At 37.6% G+C, this 24,057-nt stretch overlaps 2 protein-coding genes across 23 annotated transcripts in view; one reads left to right on the top strand and one right to left on the bottom strand.

The window, feature by feature from the left end:
* Positions 1–16,089, top strand: part of TTC19 (tetratricopeptide repeat domain 19) — a 39,552-nt gene extending 23,463 nt beyond the window's left edge. For 2 of the 7 annotated variants that reach the window (XM_054689602.1, XM_054689604.1), the window contains 3 exons: positions 497–613; positions 1,038–1,074; positions 2,549–16,089. In XM_054689602.1, the coding sequence (XP_054545577.1) occupies positions 497–613; positions 1,038–1,074; positions 2,549–2,627 (233 nt within the window). In that variant the 3' untranslated portion in view covers positions 2,628–16,089. The remainder of the gene's footprint in view (positions 1–496; positions 614–1,037; positions 1,075–2,548) is intronic. The other 5 variants (XR_008549725.1, XR_008549724.1, XM_037494500.2 and 2 more) reach the window with 5 other exon arrangements.
* The window catches only part of NCOR1 (nuclear receptor corepressor 1), a 159,800-nt gene continuing 135,909 nt past the window's right edge, over positions 167–24,057 (bottom strand). For 13 of the 16 annotated variants that reach the window (XM_054689594.1, XM_054689592.1, XM_054689593.1 and 10 more), the window contains 11 exons: positions 23,442–23,607; positions 22,725–23,218; positions 19,812–19,940; positions 19,223–19,380; positions 18,850–19,073; positions 16,460–16,600; positions 13,194–13,336; positions 8,528–8,581; positions 7,840–8,061; positions 5,721–5,897; positions 168–4,788 (listed from right to left, as the gene is read on the bottom strand). In XM_054689594.1, the coding sequence (XP_054545569.1) occupies positions 4,601–4,788; positions 5,721–5,897; positions 7,840–8,061; positions 8,528–8,581; positions 13,194–13,336; positions 16,460–16,600; positions 18,850–19,073; positions 19,223–19,380; positions 19,812–19,940; positions 22,725–23,218; positions 23,442–23,607 (2,096 nt within the window). In that variant the 3' untranslated portion in view covers positions 168–4,600. Of the gene's footprint in view, positions 4,789–5,720; positions 5,898–7,839; positions 8,062–8,527; positions 8,582–13,193; positions 13,337–16,459; positions 16,601–18,849; positions 19,074–19,222; positions 19,381–19,811; positions 19,941–22,724; positions 23,219–23,441; positions 23,608–24,057 lie in introns of all 16 variants that reach the window. The other 3 variants (XM_054689601.1, XM_054689597.1, XM_037494497.2) reach the window with 3 other exon arrangements.

Below are 24,057 nucleotides of genomic sequence, written 5' to 3'. Positions count from 1 at the left end.
CTTTAAAGAGAAATGCCATTGGGTTTAACGAGGGCAAGGGGAAGGCTGCTTCTGAACTGAAGACTGGCTGAATGAGAATAGAAAAAAGATATACCATTGTGTTAAACTTACTTTAACTTACACAGCCCTGCACTAGCCTGCTGAACCACAAGCTAGAGAAAACTTTGTGATGATAGTACCTTTTTTCTTGTGCTATACATTTCTAAATGTTTTCACTTGAACAGTTTAACTTGCTCTCACAGTGCACTCATAAAGCTGGTAAGACACAGAATATCAGATATACTTGGCTAATGGAATGGGGCCCTTGGGTCTGTCAGAAAGCACAGTTAGGAAATCCCATGGTACTCCCTGGGTTGGAGCTCTATACTTTGGGCTGGCCTGTCACGTGGGGATGGAATAAGGCAGCACCGGCTGTATCATCACTAGTGCTTTCTCTTTAGAGCCACTTTGACAACCTACGTTTTTCTTATTCTTCCTTTTCTTTGGGTTATTTTAGAACGATATGCACAAGCAAAGGAGATCTACCAGGAAGCCCTGAAGCAAGCAGAGCTGAAAAGAGATGAGGTTTCTATACAGCACATCAGGGAAGAGTTGGCTGAGCTGTCAAGAAAAAGTACTTTAACTTAATTATGTCAAACTGTAAATCCCTTTTTGTTGAGGGGTAGTTCCAGTAATAGCTATTCTAGTGTCAGTGGCACCCAAATCAATGGCTTAAATCCTTTGTCTTTAATGTTCTAGTTTCTTCACCTGAGATATGTGAAGGAAAAATTGTATACACTGCCACTTTTAAAGGAAAGACAACTTCCACTCCCAACTGATTTTGACTTCTAAGGACAAATTTGTCAAGTGATGCTTTTCATTTGTGACACATGATTCCACGCTGTTTGTGCTGGTCTAAGATATATAGATCTCTATAGATTAAGATGAGCCAGTTTTCCTCTGGAGTGGGTGTGTGGTAATTCAGCCAGGTTTCTACCATGAGATTTGGTCCACTGATTTGCTACCCTTTTTTCTCTTATTTTTTCAATATCTGGAAGACCAGAGCTACCTGTCTCATGACAAAGGGGGATTATGGTGAGTTACTTTTCTTATAATTATTTAATGAAGCCCACTTTGGGATTTAATGCATAAGGAAGAAAAGTGGTATCTTACTTTGCCTCCAGCATAAAATTTTAAGTGAAAATTACACACTTGCAAGTACAGCACCCATTTGATTTAAAAGTCACCTGTATGTTATTGTACATATATGGTTATATACAACTGAGATGTAATAACCTCTAGTTGTCTGAGCATTCAACTTCCTTTGCAGTCTAGGGAAAGTAACAGTCAACTGAGGAGCTCTTTATAGAATCATGCACCCAGATTCAACTCCAAACCTTCTGACTTAGGGGCAGGGCCCTACAAGTATATTTAGTGCTTCTCTAGTAAGTCTGATGTGTACTTGGTTCAGAAGAATTATTGACCTGGATCCTAGTTCTTGCTTTTTGAGTTTGGGTCTCAATAGCCTCATCTGTAAAGTTAGGAACAAATGGGAGGAGTTACTTGGTCAGGTGACTTTAAATGAATACACTGCCTCAAGGAATATAAATACAAGACACATAAGTGGATGTTCTTACCTCAGCAGTCTTACAACTTTTCCAGATACTGTGAAGGAACACTGTTATTGTTGATACACCTTTGGGGACGTTAAGTGGGACTGATATGTACATACTGGAAGAACCCTTTCATAATAAACTAGAGACTATAACAACATTGTATGTATTCCGTAGTGTTTTGAGTTTCTCATAAAAAGAAAGTTTACAGAAAAGTTAATGGAAATAAGCCTGAAGGTCCAGACGCTCAGGGATTGATTAGACTAAAACTATAATTTTATATATTGCAGATGTAAATTACTTTGTCTAAGTTCATCTATTTACCATGAAGCTAATTTCTTTAATGAAGTCTAACTTAAAATGAAGCTATAAATCAAATTTAGTGCAACCCAAACCCAGTCTTAATTTACTTTTTAAAAAATTGTCAATTACTCACCTTTTGCATTGAGAATGTTTTCACCTTTTCACAATTGCAGGAGCTACTGAAAGTTAGATCTTTCACTCCAGGTTTAGGAATTTTTGATCCTTCACAATAATTCAGTTCATGGTCCCAGTGATAGAAAAACTAGTTTTCAGAAAGCAGTCTCTCTTCATGAGGGTGTTCTCATTAAAGTTCATTTGCACTGTCTTTAAATTAAAGCAAGATAGCAAAGCAGGAGGACTGATCCCCTTTACACATCTGAATTCAAACTGAACTGTTAAAAAGTAAATTTATGAATGATGTCACTAGTTTTAAGTGGATAGTTTTAAAAATATTGATAGAAACTCAGCATACTCAAAGAATCATAAAACTTCCTGTCATAAATATGCACTGGAAATTTGACTGTCAGAGTACTCCTGTGAATAGTTAGGAAGACCTTAATTTAGTTCTTTGTACTAAAAACATCATGCATAACGATGTACCTTCGGAACACTGCAGTCTCAACCTGCAAAGAGGATTATGCCTTGATTTACAGCCAACTTCAAGTCATCACTGTCAGCGCTGTGACTGCCATTTCAGTCTTGGAAAGGTGGACAGCTACCCCACCCAGATGATTGTTCTCCATAGGTAAGCCATGTGAGAATTCTGTCTTTCCATTCTTCTGAGCTAGGAAATGATAGCGGATTTCATCTCTATTCTCAAACCTCTTCTCCAGGTGACGGTAGATGAAGACACACATACATTGTGATGGGGTGAATGATTTACAGCCGTTCACCTTGGGATCCTTACATGGGAATGCAAAACCAACAAGTTAGGCTCTCATCTGACACTGTCTTAACTGTTATAACTTGACGTAGCTTAAGACCCTCCAAGTTACAGAAAAATACTACCGTTATTGCGCCTGGGTCATTTGACGATGTAAATTATTAACAAACTAAAATACACCAGTACCTGAAAAGTTTTTAAGTAGAACATTTAGTTAATACCAACTTTCCAAGTAGTAGGACTCTGACCCCTAAGCCTGATTTAAAGTTTACTTGGAGGGACCATAAGTGTAGAAAAGTGGAGTAGTAACACAACTAAAGGCTTTAACTTTAGACAAGATGATAGTTCACAGTTAATAACTGACAGAGGCAGGCGAAGTATTGAGCCAGTGTCCTCATCCATAAAATAGGGTTAAACGCCAATGCTACAGGGTGATGTGTGAGTCTCAAACACAAATGAAATACTTGTTACAAAGGAATGGATAATCATAGAGCTGCTAATTTTATCATTTGAGAAACATTAATTTCTCCCCTTGATAATCATCAGTGGCATTCTCTCCAAATCATTAATTATATATTGTGGAAGGGTGCTTCAAGGCAATGCTAATGTGTGAAAGACCCTAAAAATTCAGCAAGCAACTGTTAAAGATAAACGGATCCTTTTGTACCATAATTATTTTAAATTGTGTTTTAAATTACCTGCTCCTTGAGATTCAGTGAGACAAAAACAGCCCATAAACTTGCTCACACAGAATAATGGCGCATAGAAAGGACCACGTGTTCACCATGAGAGTGCAGGATGCAGCACAAAGCAAATCTAAAAGACTAAAAATTCTATACACACATATCCTAACTCAACCAGTAATATAATATATTGCGTTTTTCTTTGAAACCTGTGACACCAAGAGTCTTAAGTCACAAATAACCTATTGTTGCTGTGGACAGGGTAGTCAAATTTATTTCAAAACAAAAGCTTTGTTGGGCTGCATCAAATGCAGGAGAAAAGGAATACTTGGGCATGGTTCAGTTACCAGTGTGCATAACAGTGAGGTATGCCTCAAATAAGCCTTTAAAACTTTAGAAACGATCTATAACATACCCATGCAGTAATATTTTTTTCAGTGCTACTAATTAAAAAAAAAGTAAAGCCTGCACTGGAAATTTACAATATGGCAGAATTTGTTTCTCCTACCTTTGACCCTAATATGTTAATTTACAGATAGTGCTCACAGGGTCTATGTTAAAATCTAAACATTTCCACAAGATCTTAAACATCACCAGGAAGCTGAATTGAGAAGAAACAAAATTGCATAAAAGTACAAATGCCCGTGACAGCCAACATTATGTAACTGGGCTGTGTGAGGTTGTTTAGAAGGCAAGGGTTAAAAAGACGAAAAGATCTTTAAAAATTTATCCCCAAAGTTGATGTGCTGATTTGAACATAAGTACACCAGATACTACAGCAAGGGGAAACACTGCAAAAAAAGTAATCTATTTACAGAAGAGTGATTTAAAGACATTATGGTTTTCTTTACAAACAGATATAAGAACAGGAATTGTCCACTTTTTAAAAACTCTACATTCTCTATTATTATAATCCACTGAATTGCCTGTGTCAAAGGCAGCCCCCTACCCCCACCCCCATTTGACTCTCCAAATAAATTTCCATCATTTCTTCATCCGTGGTCCAGGCTCTCCTGAAAAGTCTCTGGGCACATGTCATGGAGACAAGTTTTTTGACTTGCAATTAAAAATAAAACCACCAATAACTAGAAATCCCACCCCTGTACCCTGGCACCATCAAGACCCCTGTTCTGTGCAGTTCAATCATCACTGTCCGACAGCGTCTCGTATTGTGCTGAGAGCAATGGGGCAGGCTCTCGCTCCCAAATCCTGTTCTGTTGGTGAGGAGCTGCTGGGTTCACAGAAGAGGGGGCACATGCGATTGGTGTTGGTGGTGTACTGCTGAGCATCCGCATAGTCAGAGGATTATAAGGAAATTGAGTTGAGCCTGATAAAAGAAAAATTAGGTTTACATTGTCATGAGCTTTTTTGCTATTTCACCCAATCCAGCTTTTACAGGATGGAGGAGACAGGATTACTAAAACGGTCATGTGACACTAAGAGCAGAAACAGCATTTCATCAAGTTAATCGCATGAATGATACAATAATTCTTCCCCTAAGAGAATTTGATAAACAAATTTTCAAACTAATATCTATTTTTCATGTGGCATGAGAAGTTTATAAAGTAAAAACCTTAAATTATACTGATAAAATATTCACAGGAAACTATTTCTAAGTGGAAATAGCACATTTCAAATTTTTCACTGATGTGTATATTTAATCCCTAAGGAAAGTACAGCTTTAAGATCCCTAAAATCAACAAATTCATAGCAAACATCCCAGTTTTATTTTAATAAAGAAAAGTCTGTTCCTTTGTAAGACTTACCATTATCATAGTAGGTTTAAGAAGAAAAACAGCTTACAAACAGGCACAAAATGGAAAGGTTAGTAAATATTATTTTTCATCAGTTTGTACAGACATAGTGAGCTACAAAAATACGGTTTTAAAAAATATTTCTTCCCACTTCTGACTTTCTCTGGGAATGGCTAAAGTTCTTGAAGCTCCCATTTACATTGGGGTACAGTTCATGAAAACAGAAACCACAGACTCAGTCACTTTGCACATAGCAAATATTGGCTACCAGCATAATACAGAAGCAAGGGGAGGGGATGACATGTTTTTCTATCTCTTTCTTGGCAGTCTTAAAGTTTTTGAGGTTATATGCATTCAATTGCTGTTCTGGAAGTGGAACATATAATCAATAACAGTAATGGAAATATAGTTTTCTAAACAAAGTTTCTGGTTTTTAGAAATACTAACTAAGGCGTAGATCAAAAATGAGACTTTATTTTTAACAATAAGACCGTAAGTTCCTTACCTGTTGAAGAGGGCCTATCTTCCCAGGCCCATCCTGGTGTCTGCCTGTGGTAATCCCCTTCAGAATGTACAGAGGAGACTGAAGAGGGCCTTTCAGTTCCTAAGTAGCCTTGCCCAGGGATAGGAGATTTAGATTTCCTGCTATTTGATTTGCTGATCAGCTTTGGTTTGCAAACTCCTGAAAGTGAAAGTTAAAATAAATTACTATTGATATACAGTAATTATGTCCTCAACCCCACCAAAATGTTAATGATTATATATGGTAACTGAAAAGGCAGAATGGTAAACATGAAGAATCCAGATCCTAGTAGCCAATGTAGTTTTTGAAAAATGCTATTTAAAAGAAAACCAGAATCGTAGCAACCAATACCAAAAAAGGGGTATGTCCTTAAGCCATAACCTTAAAAATGTGTAACCAAAGAATAAAATTTCTTTTAACATTGGTGTTTTCCCTTGCCTTGGAGCACAGAAACTACTTACAAATTAAAAAGTCTTATTAAATCCTAGCTAATAAGACACCTCCCTGCCATCCTCCAATTTAACAGAGTAGTTAAAGGGAAAAAACTAGCACTACAGGACCCAGCAGAGGCTTGCCAAGACCTGGTGGCCCTTTCTATTTATCCAGTCTGTTTAGTTGGTGAACTCAGCATAAATTCATAGGTGTGGGATGTCCCTGTCTATAATGTAGCTTTAAAAAGAAGAGATCAGAATCCAGGTCACCAACAAACTTTTTCCCCCAAACAGAATTATTACACCTCTGCACCAAGATTTCCAGGGGGGAAAAAAGTGGGTAGAAAGCAACATCTAGCCCTTGAACTATCTGGAAAGAGAAGAAATGCAAATCCCTAATGATAAAATAAAGACTAAGGTGGAAATAACTTCATATACTGAAGAAAAACTTTAAAAAATACAAAGTCAGCTTAGATAAGAATAGAAATCAAAAGAATAGAAATCCAGTTAAGAAAGAGATTAAAAAAAAAAGGCTTACGAGACAAAATACAACAAGGGCCACAATAAACACAATGAAAAGGGAATTCGTACAAAGGAAAAAGTTTTGAGATAGACAGTAAAAGCAACATAAAGAGCAAGATGACTAAAATAATTAGAAGGTAGTAGATACAGAGGACAAAGACTATCAGGCAAAAAAGTAATTGTTGAGAACTGAAACAATGTGGGGACGGGGGCAGAGGGTAGGTTGGTGTAATGGTCTCTACAGGTTTGAGAAAAGCAGGTTTCAAGAACATAACCTGCCAGGCTCGTGTTTCAAATATAAAGACAAGACTTTCTCATTCATGAAAGATCTTAAAATATAATACCCCTTTTAATCCAATGCAGTAAGAAACCTTACCAAAAAAGAAGCGCTGTAATAAGTAGATTATACAACCAGGATAACTGTCATTTCCTAACAGTCATCAACATTATAATCTTAAGATACACACATTTAAAATTAATGCAGTGCTAGGTTCATGTAGAAAGGAGAAGATAATGTTGTGCTTTAGATCAGGAAATGCCATATATATGTTAAAAAAAATACATAAAGACTTTTAATCTCATTCTTAGTCACAGTGAGATAGTTTGCTTGGTGATTACAGAGAAAAACAAACCTAAACTAAAGCTGAAATATTAGTTTACAAAAGATTAAGAAAAAACTATATATACACACATGAAAAACTTGGTGTCACGGTACTTTATATGTTTGCTTTTAAATGGATGTATAAAATGATCTCATTCTAATAACCCATTTTTACCTGTGTAATGATGCTTATCAGATAATACTAGCTTTCAGGTGATGTGGTCATAGGGTTTTTGTTTTCTAATTCTTCTATGGCTTACACTGAGCCTGTCATTTTTTAAATAGAATAATAGGTCACTTTCGTTCCAAAGTAGAGTATGAAATTGTACTTGTGTTACAATTACAGTGTATGACTAGAGATAAAGATGATGCAAACAAAAATAAAATGACAGCTGGAAGATGACATTATGGGTAAAACTAAAGTCCTCAGATGTCACTTTCAGCATAAAGGTCTTTTAAGTAAAATCTCTTATTGATGCATTAGAACTTGGGAAACTGGTTTTTTCTTCAGAAAGACAACCGAAGAGCATTAAAATGAAAACTTTACCTGAATGAGGTGATGGGTCCCCTTCCTCTCTCCGTGTCTCACTACTGGTCACAACTGAGGTGTTGGCACCACCAGGCACTACTCCCACAGGTTGGGACATGACAACTCCATGATCCTCAACTTTGTCATCAAAGTTTCCCATGAGAGCCTTCCTGATAATGTCTTCAAGACCAAGATTACTGGCAGGATCGGCAAAAGAATGACCTCTAGAGCTAACTGAGCCTAAAAGAAAACCACAGCATTTCTGCTTATTTCTGTCAGGAAACAGGTGTACAGACTACATACAGGCCTTCAGGCTACTACATACACATAGTACCTCGCAAGTCACCTAAAACATTACCAAGAGCTCACACAGAGGGCACCTTAAGTCTACCACTATCAACTCAAGAACCTTTTTTTTTTTTTTTAGTAAATGAATCCATCATCCATTTGTGTTATTCAATAGTTCCTAGTTTTTATACTGCTCTTTTGATAGTTTTGATAGTCGTTCGCATATCTTTTCAACAAGTATTTAATCTCAATTCATTTTTTACTGCTATTATCTCCTCCCCACCTAAATGATGAACTTTTTTCACTTTCACATACTGGAGCAGTTTCCTGGCTAATAGTTAGTACTCAATATATATTTGCTGGAATGACTGCTATTATACCATTTTCTTTTAGGTCAATAATGTATTTTGAATCTTACCCGAGGTAGTGACTGCTGGCAGATTAAAGATCTCAGTTCCTGGCTGGGCAGCTGCTGTATTAAAACAAACATTCACATTAACTGAAATGTGATAATCATGTTCACATCAAAATAGAGAAAGTCTCAAAATATAATCCTATAGTGAATTTAACCTTTTTATTTTTACTATCTCAACCTTATTTTTCACCCCTTGAGGTAAAGATAAAATGAAAGAAACATTTTTTAGAAGAAGGAAAAAAAATTAGGTGAAGTAGGAAAATCAGAACAGGGGTAATATAATATAACCCAGGAGGGAAAGACTGCTTTGCTTGAGAAATACAAACAGGAGAAAGTTGCCCTCAGAATAAGAATTCATGCTCGCTAAAAGAGAAAACCTGTTAAGATGAACCCTGCAAATATCAAAGTTTGAGGCAGCCTGAAATTAGATCCAGGGAATGATACTTGAATGCACAGTATGAAAATGACCATGTACTGCACTACCATGGTTGCATGTAATCTATTTTTTTTAAATTTATTTATTTATGCATACAAGAACTGGGGTACAGGCCAGATGTGTGGGGGGTGAGAAGATTCACCAGAGACAGAGTGAAGAACAGAACAGGCAGATGGACTGAAACACACTGCTGAGGGGAGCAGAGGGACTAGACAGGAGAGGTCTGCTGTGCCATGTGGATAGCTCCCTGGCAGGCTGGGGGGAGACTCGTGCTGCAGTGGCTGCGGATAGCTTCACAGTGCTGTGCTTAACCCCTTGCACCACCAAGGAGGCCCATAATCTATTCTTATATTACTACATGATAAGACAAAGACTGCTTCATTCTTTTCATTCTTGCTGACTTTTAAGTTGTAACTGGCAATTTGAGTGACAAAACCTGGGAAAACCTACGAGCTACCTAGAAAGCACTGTGCCAGAAACAGAAGGAATTTGGAGTGTTTTCATTACTTCTTCCAACTTGATGCTAAGAATTTTAAAGAGAAAGAAGAATTTAGGAAGTAAGTGGGTGGGGCTAACCGAACAATGCCCCAGAGAGTGTGGAGTTTTGGGTAAAACAGACGGATGGACTCATCTAGGGATGAGACCTGTCTGTAAAGATGGGAGCACATGTGCCTACAAATGCTCTCCAACAGGGAGACTTTAAACTGGTGGCAAGTTTAAACTTTAAAATCTCTATGAAGAACTATAAAATGATTATGGATTGTGGCCTCCTTAATTACTGATCAGATAACAGTAATGATAAACTAAACCTGAAGTAACACAAAGTGTAAAAATACCTTTAATAGTTATCACAAGTTTGTTAAATAGGACTCATTTATTTTACAAACACTTAAGCAGTTATTTGGGTGAACCATAATAAAATCACATTGATCAAAAATGGTCAGGTGAAGACCGTTTCATACAGTTTAACCAGGACAGTACTAAGGTACTGTACTTAAAATGCACTGCTTCCTTTACCTATGGAGCTTACAGTTCAGTGTGGTGCTTTCTGAGAATATCAAATCAGAATCAAATGGGTAGCTTAGTAGAAGTACCAATTTCTACATTCTTGGGGGCCTATAGTAGATGTATTTAACAAGAACTCCAGGTGACTGTATATTAAAGTTTGAGGACCCCTGGTTTAAAACAGATAGGCAAACTTAAGAGCAAGATAATAAGAAATGAGGAGAAAGGAAGACAAGTATTTGACAACTATTTTGGGGGCAGACTTGACAGGAGGAAGTAGCACCATCAGGAGATAAAAGAGGAAGAGGGATGATTGCCAAGAAAGTGATTAGTGGGGCCACTGTAGAGGTAAACGTGGTGGGGAAGGAGGGATAGATTTCTGTGTAATGTATAGGTGTGGACTATCTCACTTTAGACATTTAAAAGAGCCAACAGGGTATTCAAGAAGGAAGGACATGTGCAAAGATACATACATGGAACTTAGTAGAAAAAGCTGAACTCCAGATATAAATGTGAGAGTTTTTGGCAGTTTAAACTTCCGGACTGCATGAAATGACTCAGATTATTACAGTGCCTGAAATGAAAAAGGCTAGAAAGCGATCTTTGGGAGAAAGCCAACATTTAAGGTCTAGGCAAAGCAAGACTAAGTTTCTAAGGAAACAAGAAATGGCCGAAGAAGTGGAGTGACAGACACAGGAAAAATTATCTGAAAGCCCAGAAAGAAAGTATTCCTGGAAGAGGAGAGTGGCTCATGAGTGTCAATGACTGTAGGAAATTCAAATAAAATGCGTTTTAAAGAATGAAGGTTTGTGAATTAATAAAGTCAGTGATGTCCTTGATGGGAACATTGAGTTGAAGCAAAGCTGCCCTGGTTGCCTGATGGCTTTCTCAGTTCCACCTCCCAGTGAGGTCTGAATGGGATCCCAGAGCCCACTAATTCCGTAATACAGTCCCTTAATTGTTCCTTTCTTCAGTAAAGAACCATTCTCATAATAAAAAAAAACCCAAATTTTGTTAATACTTGCCTTAAAACATCTTCTGTTAAACAAGTTAGAAACTTGTTTCATACATTATACCCTTTTAGAGAGTCAAGACCATCTATTATACTGAAAGCATCAAACATCATGCTCTGATCAAGAAATTAATGAATGAGAGCTACTGCATAAGAACAATGGAACCCCATTACTTAAGAGAAGAAAACTATAAGGTAGGTAGGCTTCTTAAATTCACATGTGGCATTTCCCTGTCATACAATTTTCCCCCTAAAAAAGTCAAAACAGAGAAGGTGAGTATAAACCATATATAAGGTGAAACCGTTCTTAAAGACTGGCTGCTCTAAAAATTCCATGTCCCTATATGTTCTAACAGATTCATCTCTGGATTCTAAGAGAATATGAAAATGACAGCCTTATACCAATTATTGGTAACATCTGAGGAGCTGTAAATAATAAAATCATTGAAGACTGGACAGAAAAATGCTACAGCATTTTTAAAAAGAAGAGAGGATTTATAATTGCCCATTTTTGCTTTGGAGAGGGATCGGAGGGAGGGCGGAGCACAAGGGACTGAGGTGATGATGCACAAGTGCATTGGTGTAGGAAACAATATGGGGACTATACCTGAGGGGGTGGGGGAAGCAAATATTGTTTAAAAATAAACAGTGATGTAAAAAATTAACATTAAAAAGAAGAGAGGATGTGTGTAAGCCCAATGGCAATTCTGGTCAGCATTCTAATATTTATCTTTTAGCTGATTTGTTCCCACTTAAAAAGATAATCTAGTAATTCAGAGCTACGTTAAGTTCACAAACAATAAATGACAGTGGGCTCATCCTTTTTTTTTTTTTTGCTGCTCAACATTCATTAATCACAGTGTCCCTAATTCAAAGACACATCAATAGCCTACAATTTATTAAATAGCCTACAATTTAAATACAAGTTAAATAGCCTACAATTTATTTTCTTTTGACAGGGTCAGGCGACTAATAATACACCATAGATGACAGAAATAAAGCAAACTGTGGTAATCCCAGTTTTCTGAAAGCATCCAACACAGTCTCTCTGTTTCACTGGATATACTTGAGGGAAAGATGCATGAGTAAGACTGGGTGATAATAGGAGTGAATAAGCTGGACATCAGTGCGAGAGGGGTTCCATTAAGCATGCATATCAACTGAAAGGAAAGGCTTGGATGTCAGAGAGCTTATCTTACTGTATATTTACCAGTAATCTGGGTGCTGACACTGAGTACAGAGCTATGAAAAATCAGTATATCATTAGAAGCATGGACTTTGGAGTTAGAGCCACATTACTTAGCTAGCTCTGTAACTTGCAACAATTATTAAACCTCTCTGAATCTCAGTTGCCGCAGAGAATTATGCTATGTGGTGTGTCTGTTGTTAAGATTTATGCATTCATATCTGTGTGTTTAGAATAGTAAGTGCTACATATAACTGCTACCATTAGTAACGATATATTTTTAGATGGTGGATTTATCAGATCTGGACTTGAATGTCTGAACTGATATCCAGAAAAGACATAGGAATAGTAGTTGTAATGGTACAAGCACAGACTGCTTATCCTCCACTTGGAACCAGTAACTACAAAACTACAGAAGGTAAAGATACAGATCAAGAGCAGCACATGAAAAGAGACCTTGGCATGGATAGTCTTATTAATAAGTGCACTATGACTTAGTGCACTATGCCAGTGTAGGTTGCAAAAATAAATCCTAATAACAATCTTAGACATACAGAACTGACCACTATGCAGAACCTACTAAAAGATTAAATGTTTTTAGTGGAAAGCAACTGGGATGACAGGAGTTCATCCACCATGTGATACACAACTGATGAAGCGGGACATTTATAGAGACAATAAACTTGAAACACATGACCTGTCTTTAGATATCTGAAGAGAGCTCATGCAGAGAGGGCCCAAATCAATTAAACTAAAACAAGTAAAACTGGAGTTAATCCAGTGCCACACATCAGAAAAAGTTTTCCTAGACCCAACATTTGTTCAAAGAGAAAATGGACAGCTTCAGCAAGTAGTAGGTTCCCACTCCCTAATTAGGAAATCTTCATGTACTGGCAGATATTTCAGAAGGAACTCAGATATGGTTGGACAGATGCCTAGTGCAGCCTTCAAACTCAAGGATTACATGACAGGTAACACTGGAGATAATATTAATGCATGTTTTATTTGGGGTGAAGGAAATCCCACTTACCCATATCAGAGTCACCTCCACCAGAGGAGTTCAACTTACGAAAAATCTCCTGCTTCTTTGATTTAACCATGGGTGATGTGTTTTCAAGCTTGGTGAAGAATGAAGGCAAGTAGCTTATACTCCCCGGTGAGCGGGAATCATTCCTGTTAGGAAACATTTATGTCTGTTATCACCATGTACTCCTGACCCTGTCAGTGGTAATAAAGTTGGAGAATATCTGGAAAACTACCACTTCCCTATCTTGATTATCCCTACAGAATGATAAATGACCATAAGCTGGTTAATGTGTCATTTGAGGACACAAATACTTTATCACTCAAGCTGGAATCATAAAATTAGGGTTGGAATGGAGATAATCTAGAGCAGATTCTTAATAAGGAATGAACAAGCAGCAAATGGATGTTAATGGGAAAACTCACAGTTTATCCTGATGCTGGCTGTTAAGAGCACAAGCACTGATAGAATTATGGTTTCCACATAAACTGTACTGGCAGATATTTGACTAGCAGAATTACTCTGAAGTACAGTAAAATTCTAGTAGCTCAAATGCCTATAAGATAGCAAGATTCACACTTACGCAATGAATAACTGGACTTAAAATAGCCATGATGCATAAAATGAAACTGCCCATTTGTCAGAATAACTTCAAGCTTCCTACCACCTGAGCCGAGTTTCAAATAAAGGGTTCTTTGTTTTATTGGCAGCTTTCTATACTAACAAATATTAACAAACACATTTCCCCTATAGCTCAAGACCACTGAGAATCTAGCTAGAGCCAGAGATGATGATGATAAACATATGGAAGACTACTGATAATCTAATAGCTTAATCTGGCCACGTGGATTCATTCATGACTCAACAAATCAGTAAGACCTTGGTGTCCGACCTCAAACTCAAGAACTTAGCAGAAAACATGCATGTGTATAATTAAATTTAACATCGCTCCCTCCCCAAATATGGATTTTCCTCCTCATTTCATTGTAAGGTACCAACATCTCTTTGGTTGCCTATGAATATACACAATAACAACTTAAAACTTAGTTAAGATATGCACTAACAGCTTGTAGTGAGATACACCTTGGTTTAAAACTGGACTATCCTTCTTAGTATCAGTATGATTATGGTCAAATGATGTATCACCTCTCAGAGCATGAAGGAAGGGTGTTCCACATCAAGAAAACAGCTTGAGTATGTACTGAAAGGAATTCAGGGAACAATAATTGATAAGGACAGACAATAAATTGTAAGGGTGAAGTTGCAGAAAGTGAAGATGAGCAGCGTGAATCTAGTCATGAAGGAATGCAAATGCCATGCTACTGACTTGCTACTGATCCTTTATGAGTTTTAGACAAATCACTGGTGGAAGTGGATTGGGGACGACTAAACCAAAGGCATCTAATCCAAAGGAGATAAAAATCCAGTGATTCATAGGGTTAGGAACAAAAAGTATGTGAAGTAGTTCAGCACAGGTGTTCGTTACTTCCCTTTCACATGCAGGCAACAATTCCTGGTACATAGCAAATGGATGGGTCCGCACAGATAAAAGTTTTTAACAAATATCTAGAACAAATTAATTTCAAGGATGACGAATATTTTTTTCAATCTATTTAAAGATTACAGTTTTTCAGTTTGGTATTGGAACAAAAACAGACACACAGACCAATGGAACCGGATAGAGAGCCCAGAAATAAAGCTGCACTTATATGAACAACTAATCTTTGACAAAGGAACAAAGAATATGCAATGGAACATGGACAGTTTGTTCAATAAATGGTTACTGGGAAAACTAGACCTCCACATGTGAAAAAATGAAACTAGACCACTACCTCTCACCGTGTACAAAAATCAACTCAAAATGGATAAAAGAACTGGACATAAGACCTGAAACCATAAAATATATAGAAGAAAATATTGGTAAAACATGCCAAGACATACATCTCAGAAACATCCTTAAAGACTCATTACCCAAAGCAGGGATAGTGAAGGCAAAGATAAACACCTGGGATTACATCAAACTGAAAAGCTTCTGTACAGCAAAAGAGACATTAACCAAAACAGACACCCCACTGATTGGGAAAAATCTTTGCACTCCATTCAAGTGATAAGGGACTGATCACAAAGATAAACAAAGAACTCACAGGGCTCAACAAAAACAAAATAAACAATCCAGTCAAGAAATGGGCAGAAGAACTCAAAAGACATTTCTCCAAAGAGGAAATGCAAATGGCCAACAGGCATATGAAAAAATGTTCAACATCCCTTATCATCAGGGAAATGCAAATCAAAACCACACTGAGATACCACCTTACACCAGTAAGAATGGCACATATCAAAAAAACAACAACAAACGTTGGCAAGGATGTGGTGAAAAAGGAACTCTCCTACATTGCTGGTGGGAGTGCAAACTGGCCCAACCATTGTGGAAAGCTGTCTGGAGGTTCCTCAGTCTACTAAAAATGGAGCTACCATATGACCTGGCAATTCCACTGCTAGGGATCTACGCAACGGACACAAAAACATTGATTCAAAAGAGCACCTGTACCCCTATGTTTATTGCAGCACTATTTACAATAGGTAAAACCTGGAAACAACCCAGATGCCCAAAAATAGATGACTGGATCAAGAAGGTGTGGTATATATACACAATGGAATATTATTCAGCAATCAAAAAAGATAAACTCGTGCCATTCGCAGCAACGTGGATGGAGCTAGAAGGAATTATGCTCAGTGAAATAAGCCAGAAGGAAAAAGAAAAATATCGATGGTTTCACTTATAGCAGGAATATAGGGGAACCAAATAAGACACCAGTGTAAAAAAATAACAACAGTACAAAACACAACAAAGCAAAAGCAGACAATTATAAACCAGAGACATCCTGCAGGGGAGGAGGAGGGAGAGGAGTGAGAGGGAGGGAGGGAGGAGCACAGGGGACTGTGGGATGGTGCATGGGTGCCTTGGGGAAGGAAATTCTATGGGGACTCAATCTGAGGGGGTGGGGGGAAGCAAATATTGTCTAAAATTTTTTTTAAATGATGTTAAAATAAAAAATAAAAAAATGCAACAAGAAATAAGCAAAAAAAAAAAAAAAAAATCAGGTTTTTTCATTACTATCTACTGGCATTCAGTCCCTAAGAAACTAAACTAAATGATCCTCTTGGATTCCTATTCTGAGATAACCGGAGGAGAAAAGGGACTGAATTAACAAAAACTGACAGGCAGCAAGTGCGCACATGGAACTGTGTGGCAGGAGGGGCTCACGCCTTACCTCTGTTCTGCAGCTTCGGCTCCTCTCTGAGACAGCAGCAGCACGCTGTCCTGTTTCTCATGCACAGCTGGCACCTGCGGTGGGGATATGGGCTCATAGGGCTCCGAGGAGACGTGACTTCTCTCAGGGGATTTTCCAGGCCTAATAGCATACATACAAAATATTAGATTGTGCTCCTAGGGTTCACTTGCAAATTATCCTAAACAGAAATTGGCTAAATCATTATTTCATTCAGGGGAAGGAATCAAAGTTGCAAATTAAGATCAGAAAGAATTGCATCAGGTATTCACAATATACCCAGTTATCAAAAAATATTCTGTCGTCATTGTTTCATCTGTGCCTGCCCAGCAGATCTGGGAGCCTCATCACAGACAGGCAGCAGGGAAGGCTCCTCAAGAGGTCACTGTGTGCTCTAGCATCCGGTCCCACCATCTTACCCTTGGCAGCCCTGCCACATTAAAAGCCTTCAAGGATTTTAATGCTGACTTTGAGTCACGACTTACCACGTTTTTCCCATTAAGTTACAAATAAAGGACTTGAGTACTAAACTGGAACCTGAGGAGTTCAGGCAAGTCAAGATAGGCTTGAGTTGTACCATTTAGGAATGAGCAGTTCTCTGCAATTTAATATTTTTCCTCTGGATACTATCTTGGTAAGGATAATGTGAGATAAACACATTCAACCAAAAATAGTTTTGACTTAGCAACTATACATAACCTTAAATATTTGCTTTCATTACTATTACTATATATGAACATATATGGGGAGGGTGGTTAATATATTTCCTTTCCCAGTCAACACCATCCAGTTCTGAGGTGGCCATTTTTCTTTTAGTTCTCTGGTGTTGCCTCTAAAACTCTAATCTTTATTTCTTGACTTATTAAACTTAAAACAGTCTAGCAACTCCCTTCCATGACAGATGAAGAAACATGACTATTTCTATGCTGTTGCCTACTTAATATTAATCTTTAGTTTGTCTATTTTAACTTTACATATTTCACTTTTAATTAAAAATGAAATGAGCATATAAACCCTTTTCCTTGCCCCCTTCCCAGTATCTGTTAACCATTTTTATGTGATTTACATTCTGTTCTAGAATTATAGAATAACTACTGTGTTTTGTTCATAGATTGAGATCACTATATTACATGAACACTTTAAGCTATAATGCCAGGTAATTTAACTAAATCCAATGAAAGACATACAATATTCTTCAATTAATGCACAGATGTAGTAATGTGTAAAGTATAAGTGAAAAAGACTAATGCATTTTCTTTTCATAAATGACAGCAATTACTCAAAATCTGCTAAAAAGTATTTTGTATCAGGAATGGGCCATGCCTCTGCTGTCCAACTTTTGTACTTCTAATTGAATTTTCTTTTTTGGTTAAAAGAGAATAAACATGTTTTCATCTTATTTCTTTAGAGCATCTAGCTCCTTGAATTGGTTATGTCTGATATTCTTCAGATAATCCAGTTTGGGAGTGGGGCAGATGGGGATAAAAATCAAAACTGGCTATGTGTTGATTACCAAAGCTGGTGTTGGACACACAGAGGCATATGACACTGTTCTCTCTACTCCTGTAAACAGTTGAAAAATACACGGGTTTTTTTTTTTTTTTTTTTTTTAATGAAGAACATACAGCTTCTTATATTATTACCTTGCATCAGTTCTTTGCAAACTTTGAGGGGTTGGTAGGTAGAGAATCAACTCAACTATAAGCTTCTCTATTTCATGCCCTCAATTACGGTTTCCCCTACTCTACTTCATCCATCCATTGTGTCTTCAGGTGTTTGCCAGAATCTTTGACCAGCCAGTATCCTAGTCTTGCTCTAAGCATTTTAATAAATTTTATGAATGTTTGTGCTGCTTTTCTATATAATTTAATATGTGCTAATGATTAGTCTCCCACCTTGAACCAAAAACCCTGCCTCTATTTTTTAAAATCCACATACAGAACATCAGATAAGAATAGTCTTTACCACATGCCCTGCCACATAGAAGGGGTTTCTTCTTGTGCTCCCTCTATTAGTCTCACTTTACTATTTAACATCACTTTCCTAAACAGCTAGTGCTGATGATTCAATAGAAATCAATGAGAGGGAAAAAACATTTTTATGATTCTGAATAACCACTCAAAATTGTATTTATACCAAATTATACATTTTTTTCTGTCTATGAAAACCCACAAACAGGATGTAGCAATCAACTTTTGAGTACACATTAATGAATGCTCAGAGTAAGAACTTTCCAAGAATAATATACAGAAAAATAGTATGCAGAGAAATGGCAAATAAACTCAAGGTATGAAAATTGAATATCCTATCTTATAAATTCAAATTGTTTTACTATTGGGAAATCTACATATGGTTTGAGAGAAAGACCATACCTTCCCCTAGATTTGTCGACAAGATTTTCTGGAGAGACTCTTGAACCTGGTCTTTGATGGTGGACAGTTTGTGACTGAGATTCTGGGCTATAACGATTTGATGTTTTATTCCTCACAGGTGTAGACACCAAAGCAGATGGTGAATTCTGGAATGTAGAAGTGGGAGGCTGCTGGGGAGGCTGTGAGGATACTTGATTTCTAGCAAAATCTTGTGTGATAATTTGCTGTGAATGAGAAAAATAAGTGGTTAAATCCACTGAGTACTTGCAAAAATGAAGCATGAAAAAAATCTAGATGTCTTTATTGTGATTCTATGAAGTGTGCTTTCTGCATCATTAAAAAAAGAAAAAACTAAGAATAAAGAAAAACTTACACAGATGTGATCAGCAAGTGTGATGAGTCGATGTGTTCTGGGCACTTGCCCCACCCCCTCTGCCTGGGATGATGGAGGCAGCTGCTGTTGTGGAGATGGCGATTCCTGCTGTGGTCGATAGTGATGCAATGGTCCTTCGTACTGTCTGGTGGCATCATCTGAGAGAAGACAGATAAATAAATGTCTCTTTCCAGAGATGTCCCCAACTTTCACTGATTAAAGATTAAATATAATCTAGGAGAACACACAAAAGGAATGTTAAATATCCCTAAATACAGGATTCATCTATCTTAATTCTGAAGATATTTATTCACTGATAAAAATCAAAGTGCTAATATAGAATATAATGTTTAAGGTGGCAATATAATTTATATCAACTACTTTTTGTATCATTATAAATAAGAGTAATCAATAATAGCTTAGAAGTAGTTTTTCATTAGTGCAATTGTACATGTTTCTAAAGCAGAATCATAGGGTTGTTCTAAAACAAAACTAACAAGTTAATTATTTAATACAGTCAGGACAGAGAACTGAAAACATGATAAATGCCATTACAAAAACATGCAAACTGGTGGCTAAAATGACGTACTTTCTGCTTGATTTGCTTTAACTTCTGGTTGATAGGCCTGTAGTTTTTCCTGAGGTGGTGGTGCAGGTGAACTGGCAGGGCTTATCACCTCAATTGCATCACCAGTTGTTTCATACCGGTGAGAAGATACTTTAAGAAAAGAAAAGAGTTTTATTTTAAAATTAATCCCATGAAAAATTTCAAAAGGCTAAGATCTTCAAACCTATTTGCATAGTTTCATTTTTTAGTCTCAGAAATATTCAATGGTACCCCGGGTAAATAAAAATAAATTCAATTGGACTGATAGCAAAAGGCCCACAGGCACTTCCTCTGTGTTCCTAATCACAATAGGATATAGTTTTCTGAAATTTGGGGGCTCTATGACCTTTTGATAAGACAGAATAGAGAACAGCCTTGTGACATTTCTCCTAGGAGCTGGAAAAGAAAATCACCAGGAAAGCCTTCATTAGAAGAAATTTAAGCAAATAAGAGAGTAAATCTCAACAATTCATTATTTCAAAAAATATCAATTCTGGAGTCAGCTTTAAGAAAAACTTTGAGGCTATAGAGATGCTTTGCTACCATGATGATTTTAAATCTGTATGTACATTAAGCAACATTAATACTTTCTCAAATAACAAGTATTGCTGACAAAAATGAAATTATATTTTAGCATCATGCTACATTGTGAAAATAAACAGAAATAGTAAGAAATGGGCAAGGGAAGCAAATTCACTCTATTGACAGAAAAGAAGGTTGCACAAGGAAATAGTTTCTAGCAGTAGGGGTACAGGCAGCTTTTGCCAATCCTATGCTGGCCTTGGCACTGAGAATGGGGAAGAGGCAGATGTAACCACCTGCTCAGGAACCTTCTGGCTTTACAATGCCCTTTGCATTTACAGGCTGCACCAAAGAATCTGAGAAAACTGTCAGTGGTCCACAGAGTATATAACACCACCTAGATTAGAAAGTGTGATCAACTGATAGATCCTGGACACAAGTATAGAAGGTGGGACTGAACTCTCTCACCAACCATTCCTCTGGAACTCAGCTAAACAGCCTTTCCCCCCTACCATCCACCAAGTTAATGGAAATAGCAGTTACTTAGATTCTCATACATTCAGGAGGACAGAAATCTGATAATTGGGATGGAAATAATCTTTTTGGAGGGAACTAAAACCAGAAATTGAAATAAGCCACTATATTCAAAGCAACTTATGCTAATTTGCTACTTTTTTATCCATCGGTACATCTTTTGTGTCATCACTTCGTATACCAGACATCATAAATCTGCCTGTTAAATTCAACATGCAGGGCCTCCCCGGTGGCGCAGCGGTTGAGCGCTGGGTTGCGAAGCTGCCCGCAGCCTCTGCAGCGCCGGTTTGATCCCCGGCTGCTCCCCGGCCACCGGAGGAGGGTCCCACAAGGCGCGCAGACTCTCCTGTCGCCCGCTGCTCCCCTCAGCGGTGTGCTTCGGTCCTTCTGCCTGCTCTGCTCCCCGCTCTGGCTCTGGTGAATTCTCTCACCCTCCCATGCTTCTGACTGTACCCAGTGCTTGTATAAATAAATAAAAATAAATCTTTAAAAAAAAAAAAAAGTCTTTTAAAAAAAAAAATTCAACATACAACCAATAGAAAGTCTAATACTAACTTGTGTTCACAATGCTCTTGAAATCAATTCTATGGGAAAGGTGAAAACCACACTGAATAACCATCAATATCCAATGGGCTTCACACAAGTAATTTACCCGGTAATAAATAACGAACCACATTCAGAAACATGAACACTCAGAAAAGACTAGGCTTGCTATTTTGAGATCTTCTGAAAGTGAATTCCTGGAGCAAGGTTTTAGTTAAGTTTGTGATGCAATCTGTAGTGTTATCTATAGGTTAGGGGATTTTGCTACAGCATTCATTAAGCTACAGGTTGGGTCAGCAGCTGTGCTGGTGACTTCCCTTCAAAGGCATATTCATATAAATATGATCTTTCTCAGCTAGCAATTTTCCTAGTGCATAATACATATTTCATGGATTTTCCTAATCCCAGGCTAAATGGAAGTCCTGACTACACAACAGAAGCTGCCTCCTTTTCTTCAAAAACCCTCACCAATGGGTTAGGTTTTTACTGAAACAAATTATGATTAGGCAAAGGGATGCTCAGGGATAAAAAGAATTGCATGTTGCAGGCTGGCTGGACAAGAAATCACTTTTTCATTATAATTATTCAATTTTATTAATGAAAACAGAGGTGACAACATGTGATTAAATTACTTCAGATATTAGTAGATACTTGTTTAAATACCTATTTGTTCCTTTGGGAATACTACATAGAATTTAGGCAATAATTAAAAATAAATTTAAAGTAACTTCTGGCTTTTATACTGTATATAGATTTGTGAATTCCTAGACTTAGGGTGGATGTCACAGTGACTGACTAGACTTGATCAAAATCCAATTCATAAGAAAGGGGCGATGCAAAAACAAATTACGAATAATAGCGGTCTCACTTTTTAAAAATCTGTATTTTTGAAAAAGGACATAAGGGGTTTGGGGGTAACCTTAGGTGGTTATTGAACCACATTCCAAAAAACACTTTGAGAAGTCAGGCCTTAGTAGTACAGAGCTTGATGGTATTTCTGTCACCTTTCAAATGCCTGAAAATGTTAATGAGCCTTGTCCTCTATCTGCATTCCAACTTTAACTCTATAAGGGCATAGTTTTCCCAAGGAAAATACATTGATAAACTCTGGTATTTCAATAATCATAAAAATAGTAGAAGAGACATTTTTGTACTATTAACCCACAAATCCTCTTCTATTAACATTTACTATCATGATTAGGATTTTTTTTATACCATATAGTTCTGCTTTACCTAAAGAATAAAGTAATTCTTTACTTGGATATCACATTGCGAAACTCAGATTGAGATACATACAGCTACTAGAAGAGTCTGAACTTTGAGAGCCACGTTCCCTTGCATCCTTGTCCGAGGCAATTTGCCGGGTGATGATCACGTCTATGAAGTTAGCTGCTGTAATGGTAGTCTTCCCTCGGGTCCTTAGCTCTTCCTCATATCTGGATTTTGGAGGAGGCCCTTTATCTTTCCCAGCCTCAGAATAAACTACTGAAGAATGAGGCTGGGGCTTGCCACTTGGAAAGGCTGAAGAAGTGTACAGACACTGAACAGATCTCTTGTCCACCTCCATGGTTTTCTGCTCTAGCTGCTGTTGTTCACTAACTGCTGCTGACCTGCTTCTCAAATTTTCTTCTAACCTGGCAGCTTCATGCTTACTCTCTTTTGTTTTGGAAACATCCATCTGGGGGGCAGAAGCTGCAGCATCCACAAGAGCAGCCAGGGCATCCGCAGCAGTGTTGTAACGGGAGGCTGGCAGGCCTTGACTTATTGAAGGGCCCCCAGCAGGCAACGGCCTGTAAATAAAACCAAATCACAACTCTGTGAAGGGGGGGTTCTTTATTGGGACGGGGTAAGGAGTGGTGGGGAGATGAAAAGGACAAACTGCAAAAAAACAAAACCAAAAAAAGTTGAGCAGGTATAAAATCATTACTAGACTATTACAGTCATGAATTTAAAACTGTATACAGGAGACTGGCTTTTTTTTTTTTTTAGACAAAATGTATATAAGACACTTACATGATACGTAGCTGAGCACTTGGATCCAAAGGGGTGATTACACTGGTTCCATTGGTTCCCTGGAAAACACTGGGTCTTTGCTGCAATATGGTCTCCTGAGCTCTTACTGAAGGGGATGGGGAGCGAACATAACCATGACTGCCAGGTCTGCCGGGTTGTTCTGAGCCTACAAGGGCCAAGGAAAAAAAGGAGCTAAAGACAGCAACATTTAGGGATTAATTTCCCAATAATCCTAAATAGGAAAATGAGATCAGCAACTTGACATCCCACTTTGTGGCCATTTAGTAATATGTTCTAAAAAAGTTTTATAAAAATGCAATAAAACCACTCTGATAATTTAAAACAAAAACATTAGCTATTACTGTCATTTCCATTGTTTGTGCCATGATTCTAGAAACAAAAGTAACACCAATAATGAAGTACTAATATAAGTCAGAAATTTCATCTCAGATTTTTTTCTCAAATTCTGGTGTGCTTATCATTTCCAAATCAAACTTGGTATAATAATGAAAATAATATGCTATGGCAGGGCCTCCCGGGTGGCGCAGCAGTTGAGCTGGGCTGCGAAGCTGCCCACTAGCCTCTGCAGCGCCGGTTTGATCCCCGGCTGCTGGCG

Source organism: Talpa occidentalis, unplaced genomic scaffold (assembly GCF_014898055.3).
Source record: "Talpa occidentalis isolate TD23 unplaced genomic scaffold, MPIMG_talOcc4v2.1 talOcc4.7, whole genome shotgun sequence".
NCBI lineage: Eukaryota > Metazoa > Chordata > Mammalia > Eulipotyphla > Talpidae > Talpa > Talpa occidentalis.
The sequence above is the reverse complement of the archived record's forward strand: the minus strand, read 5'-3'. Positions and strand labels throughout refer to the sequence as shown.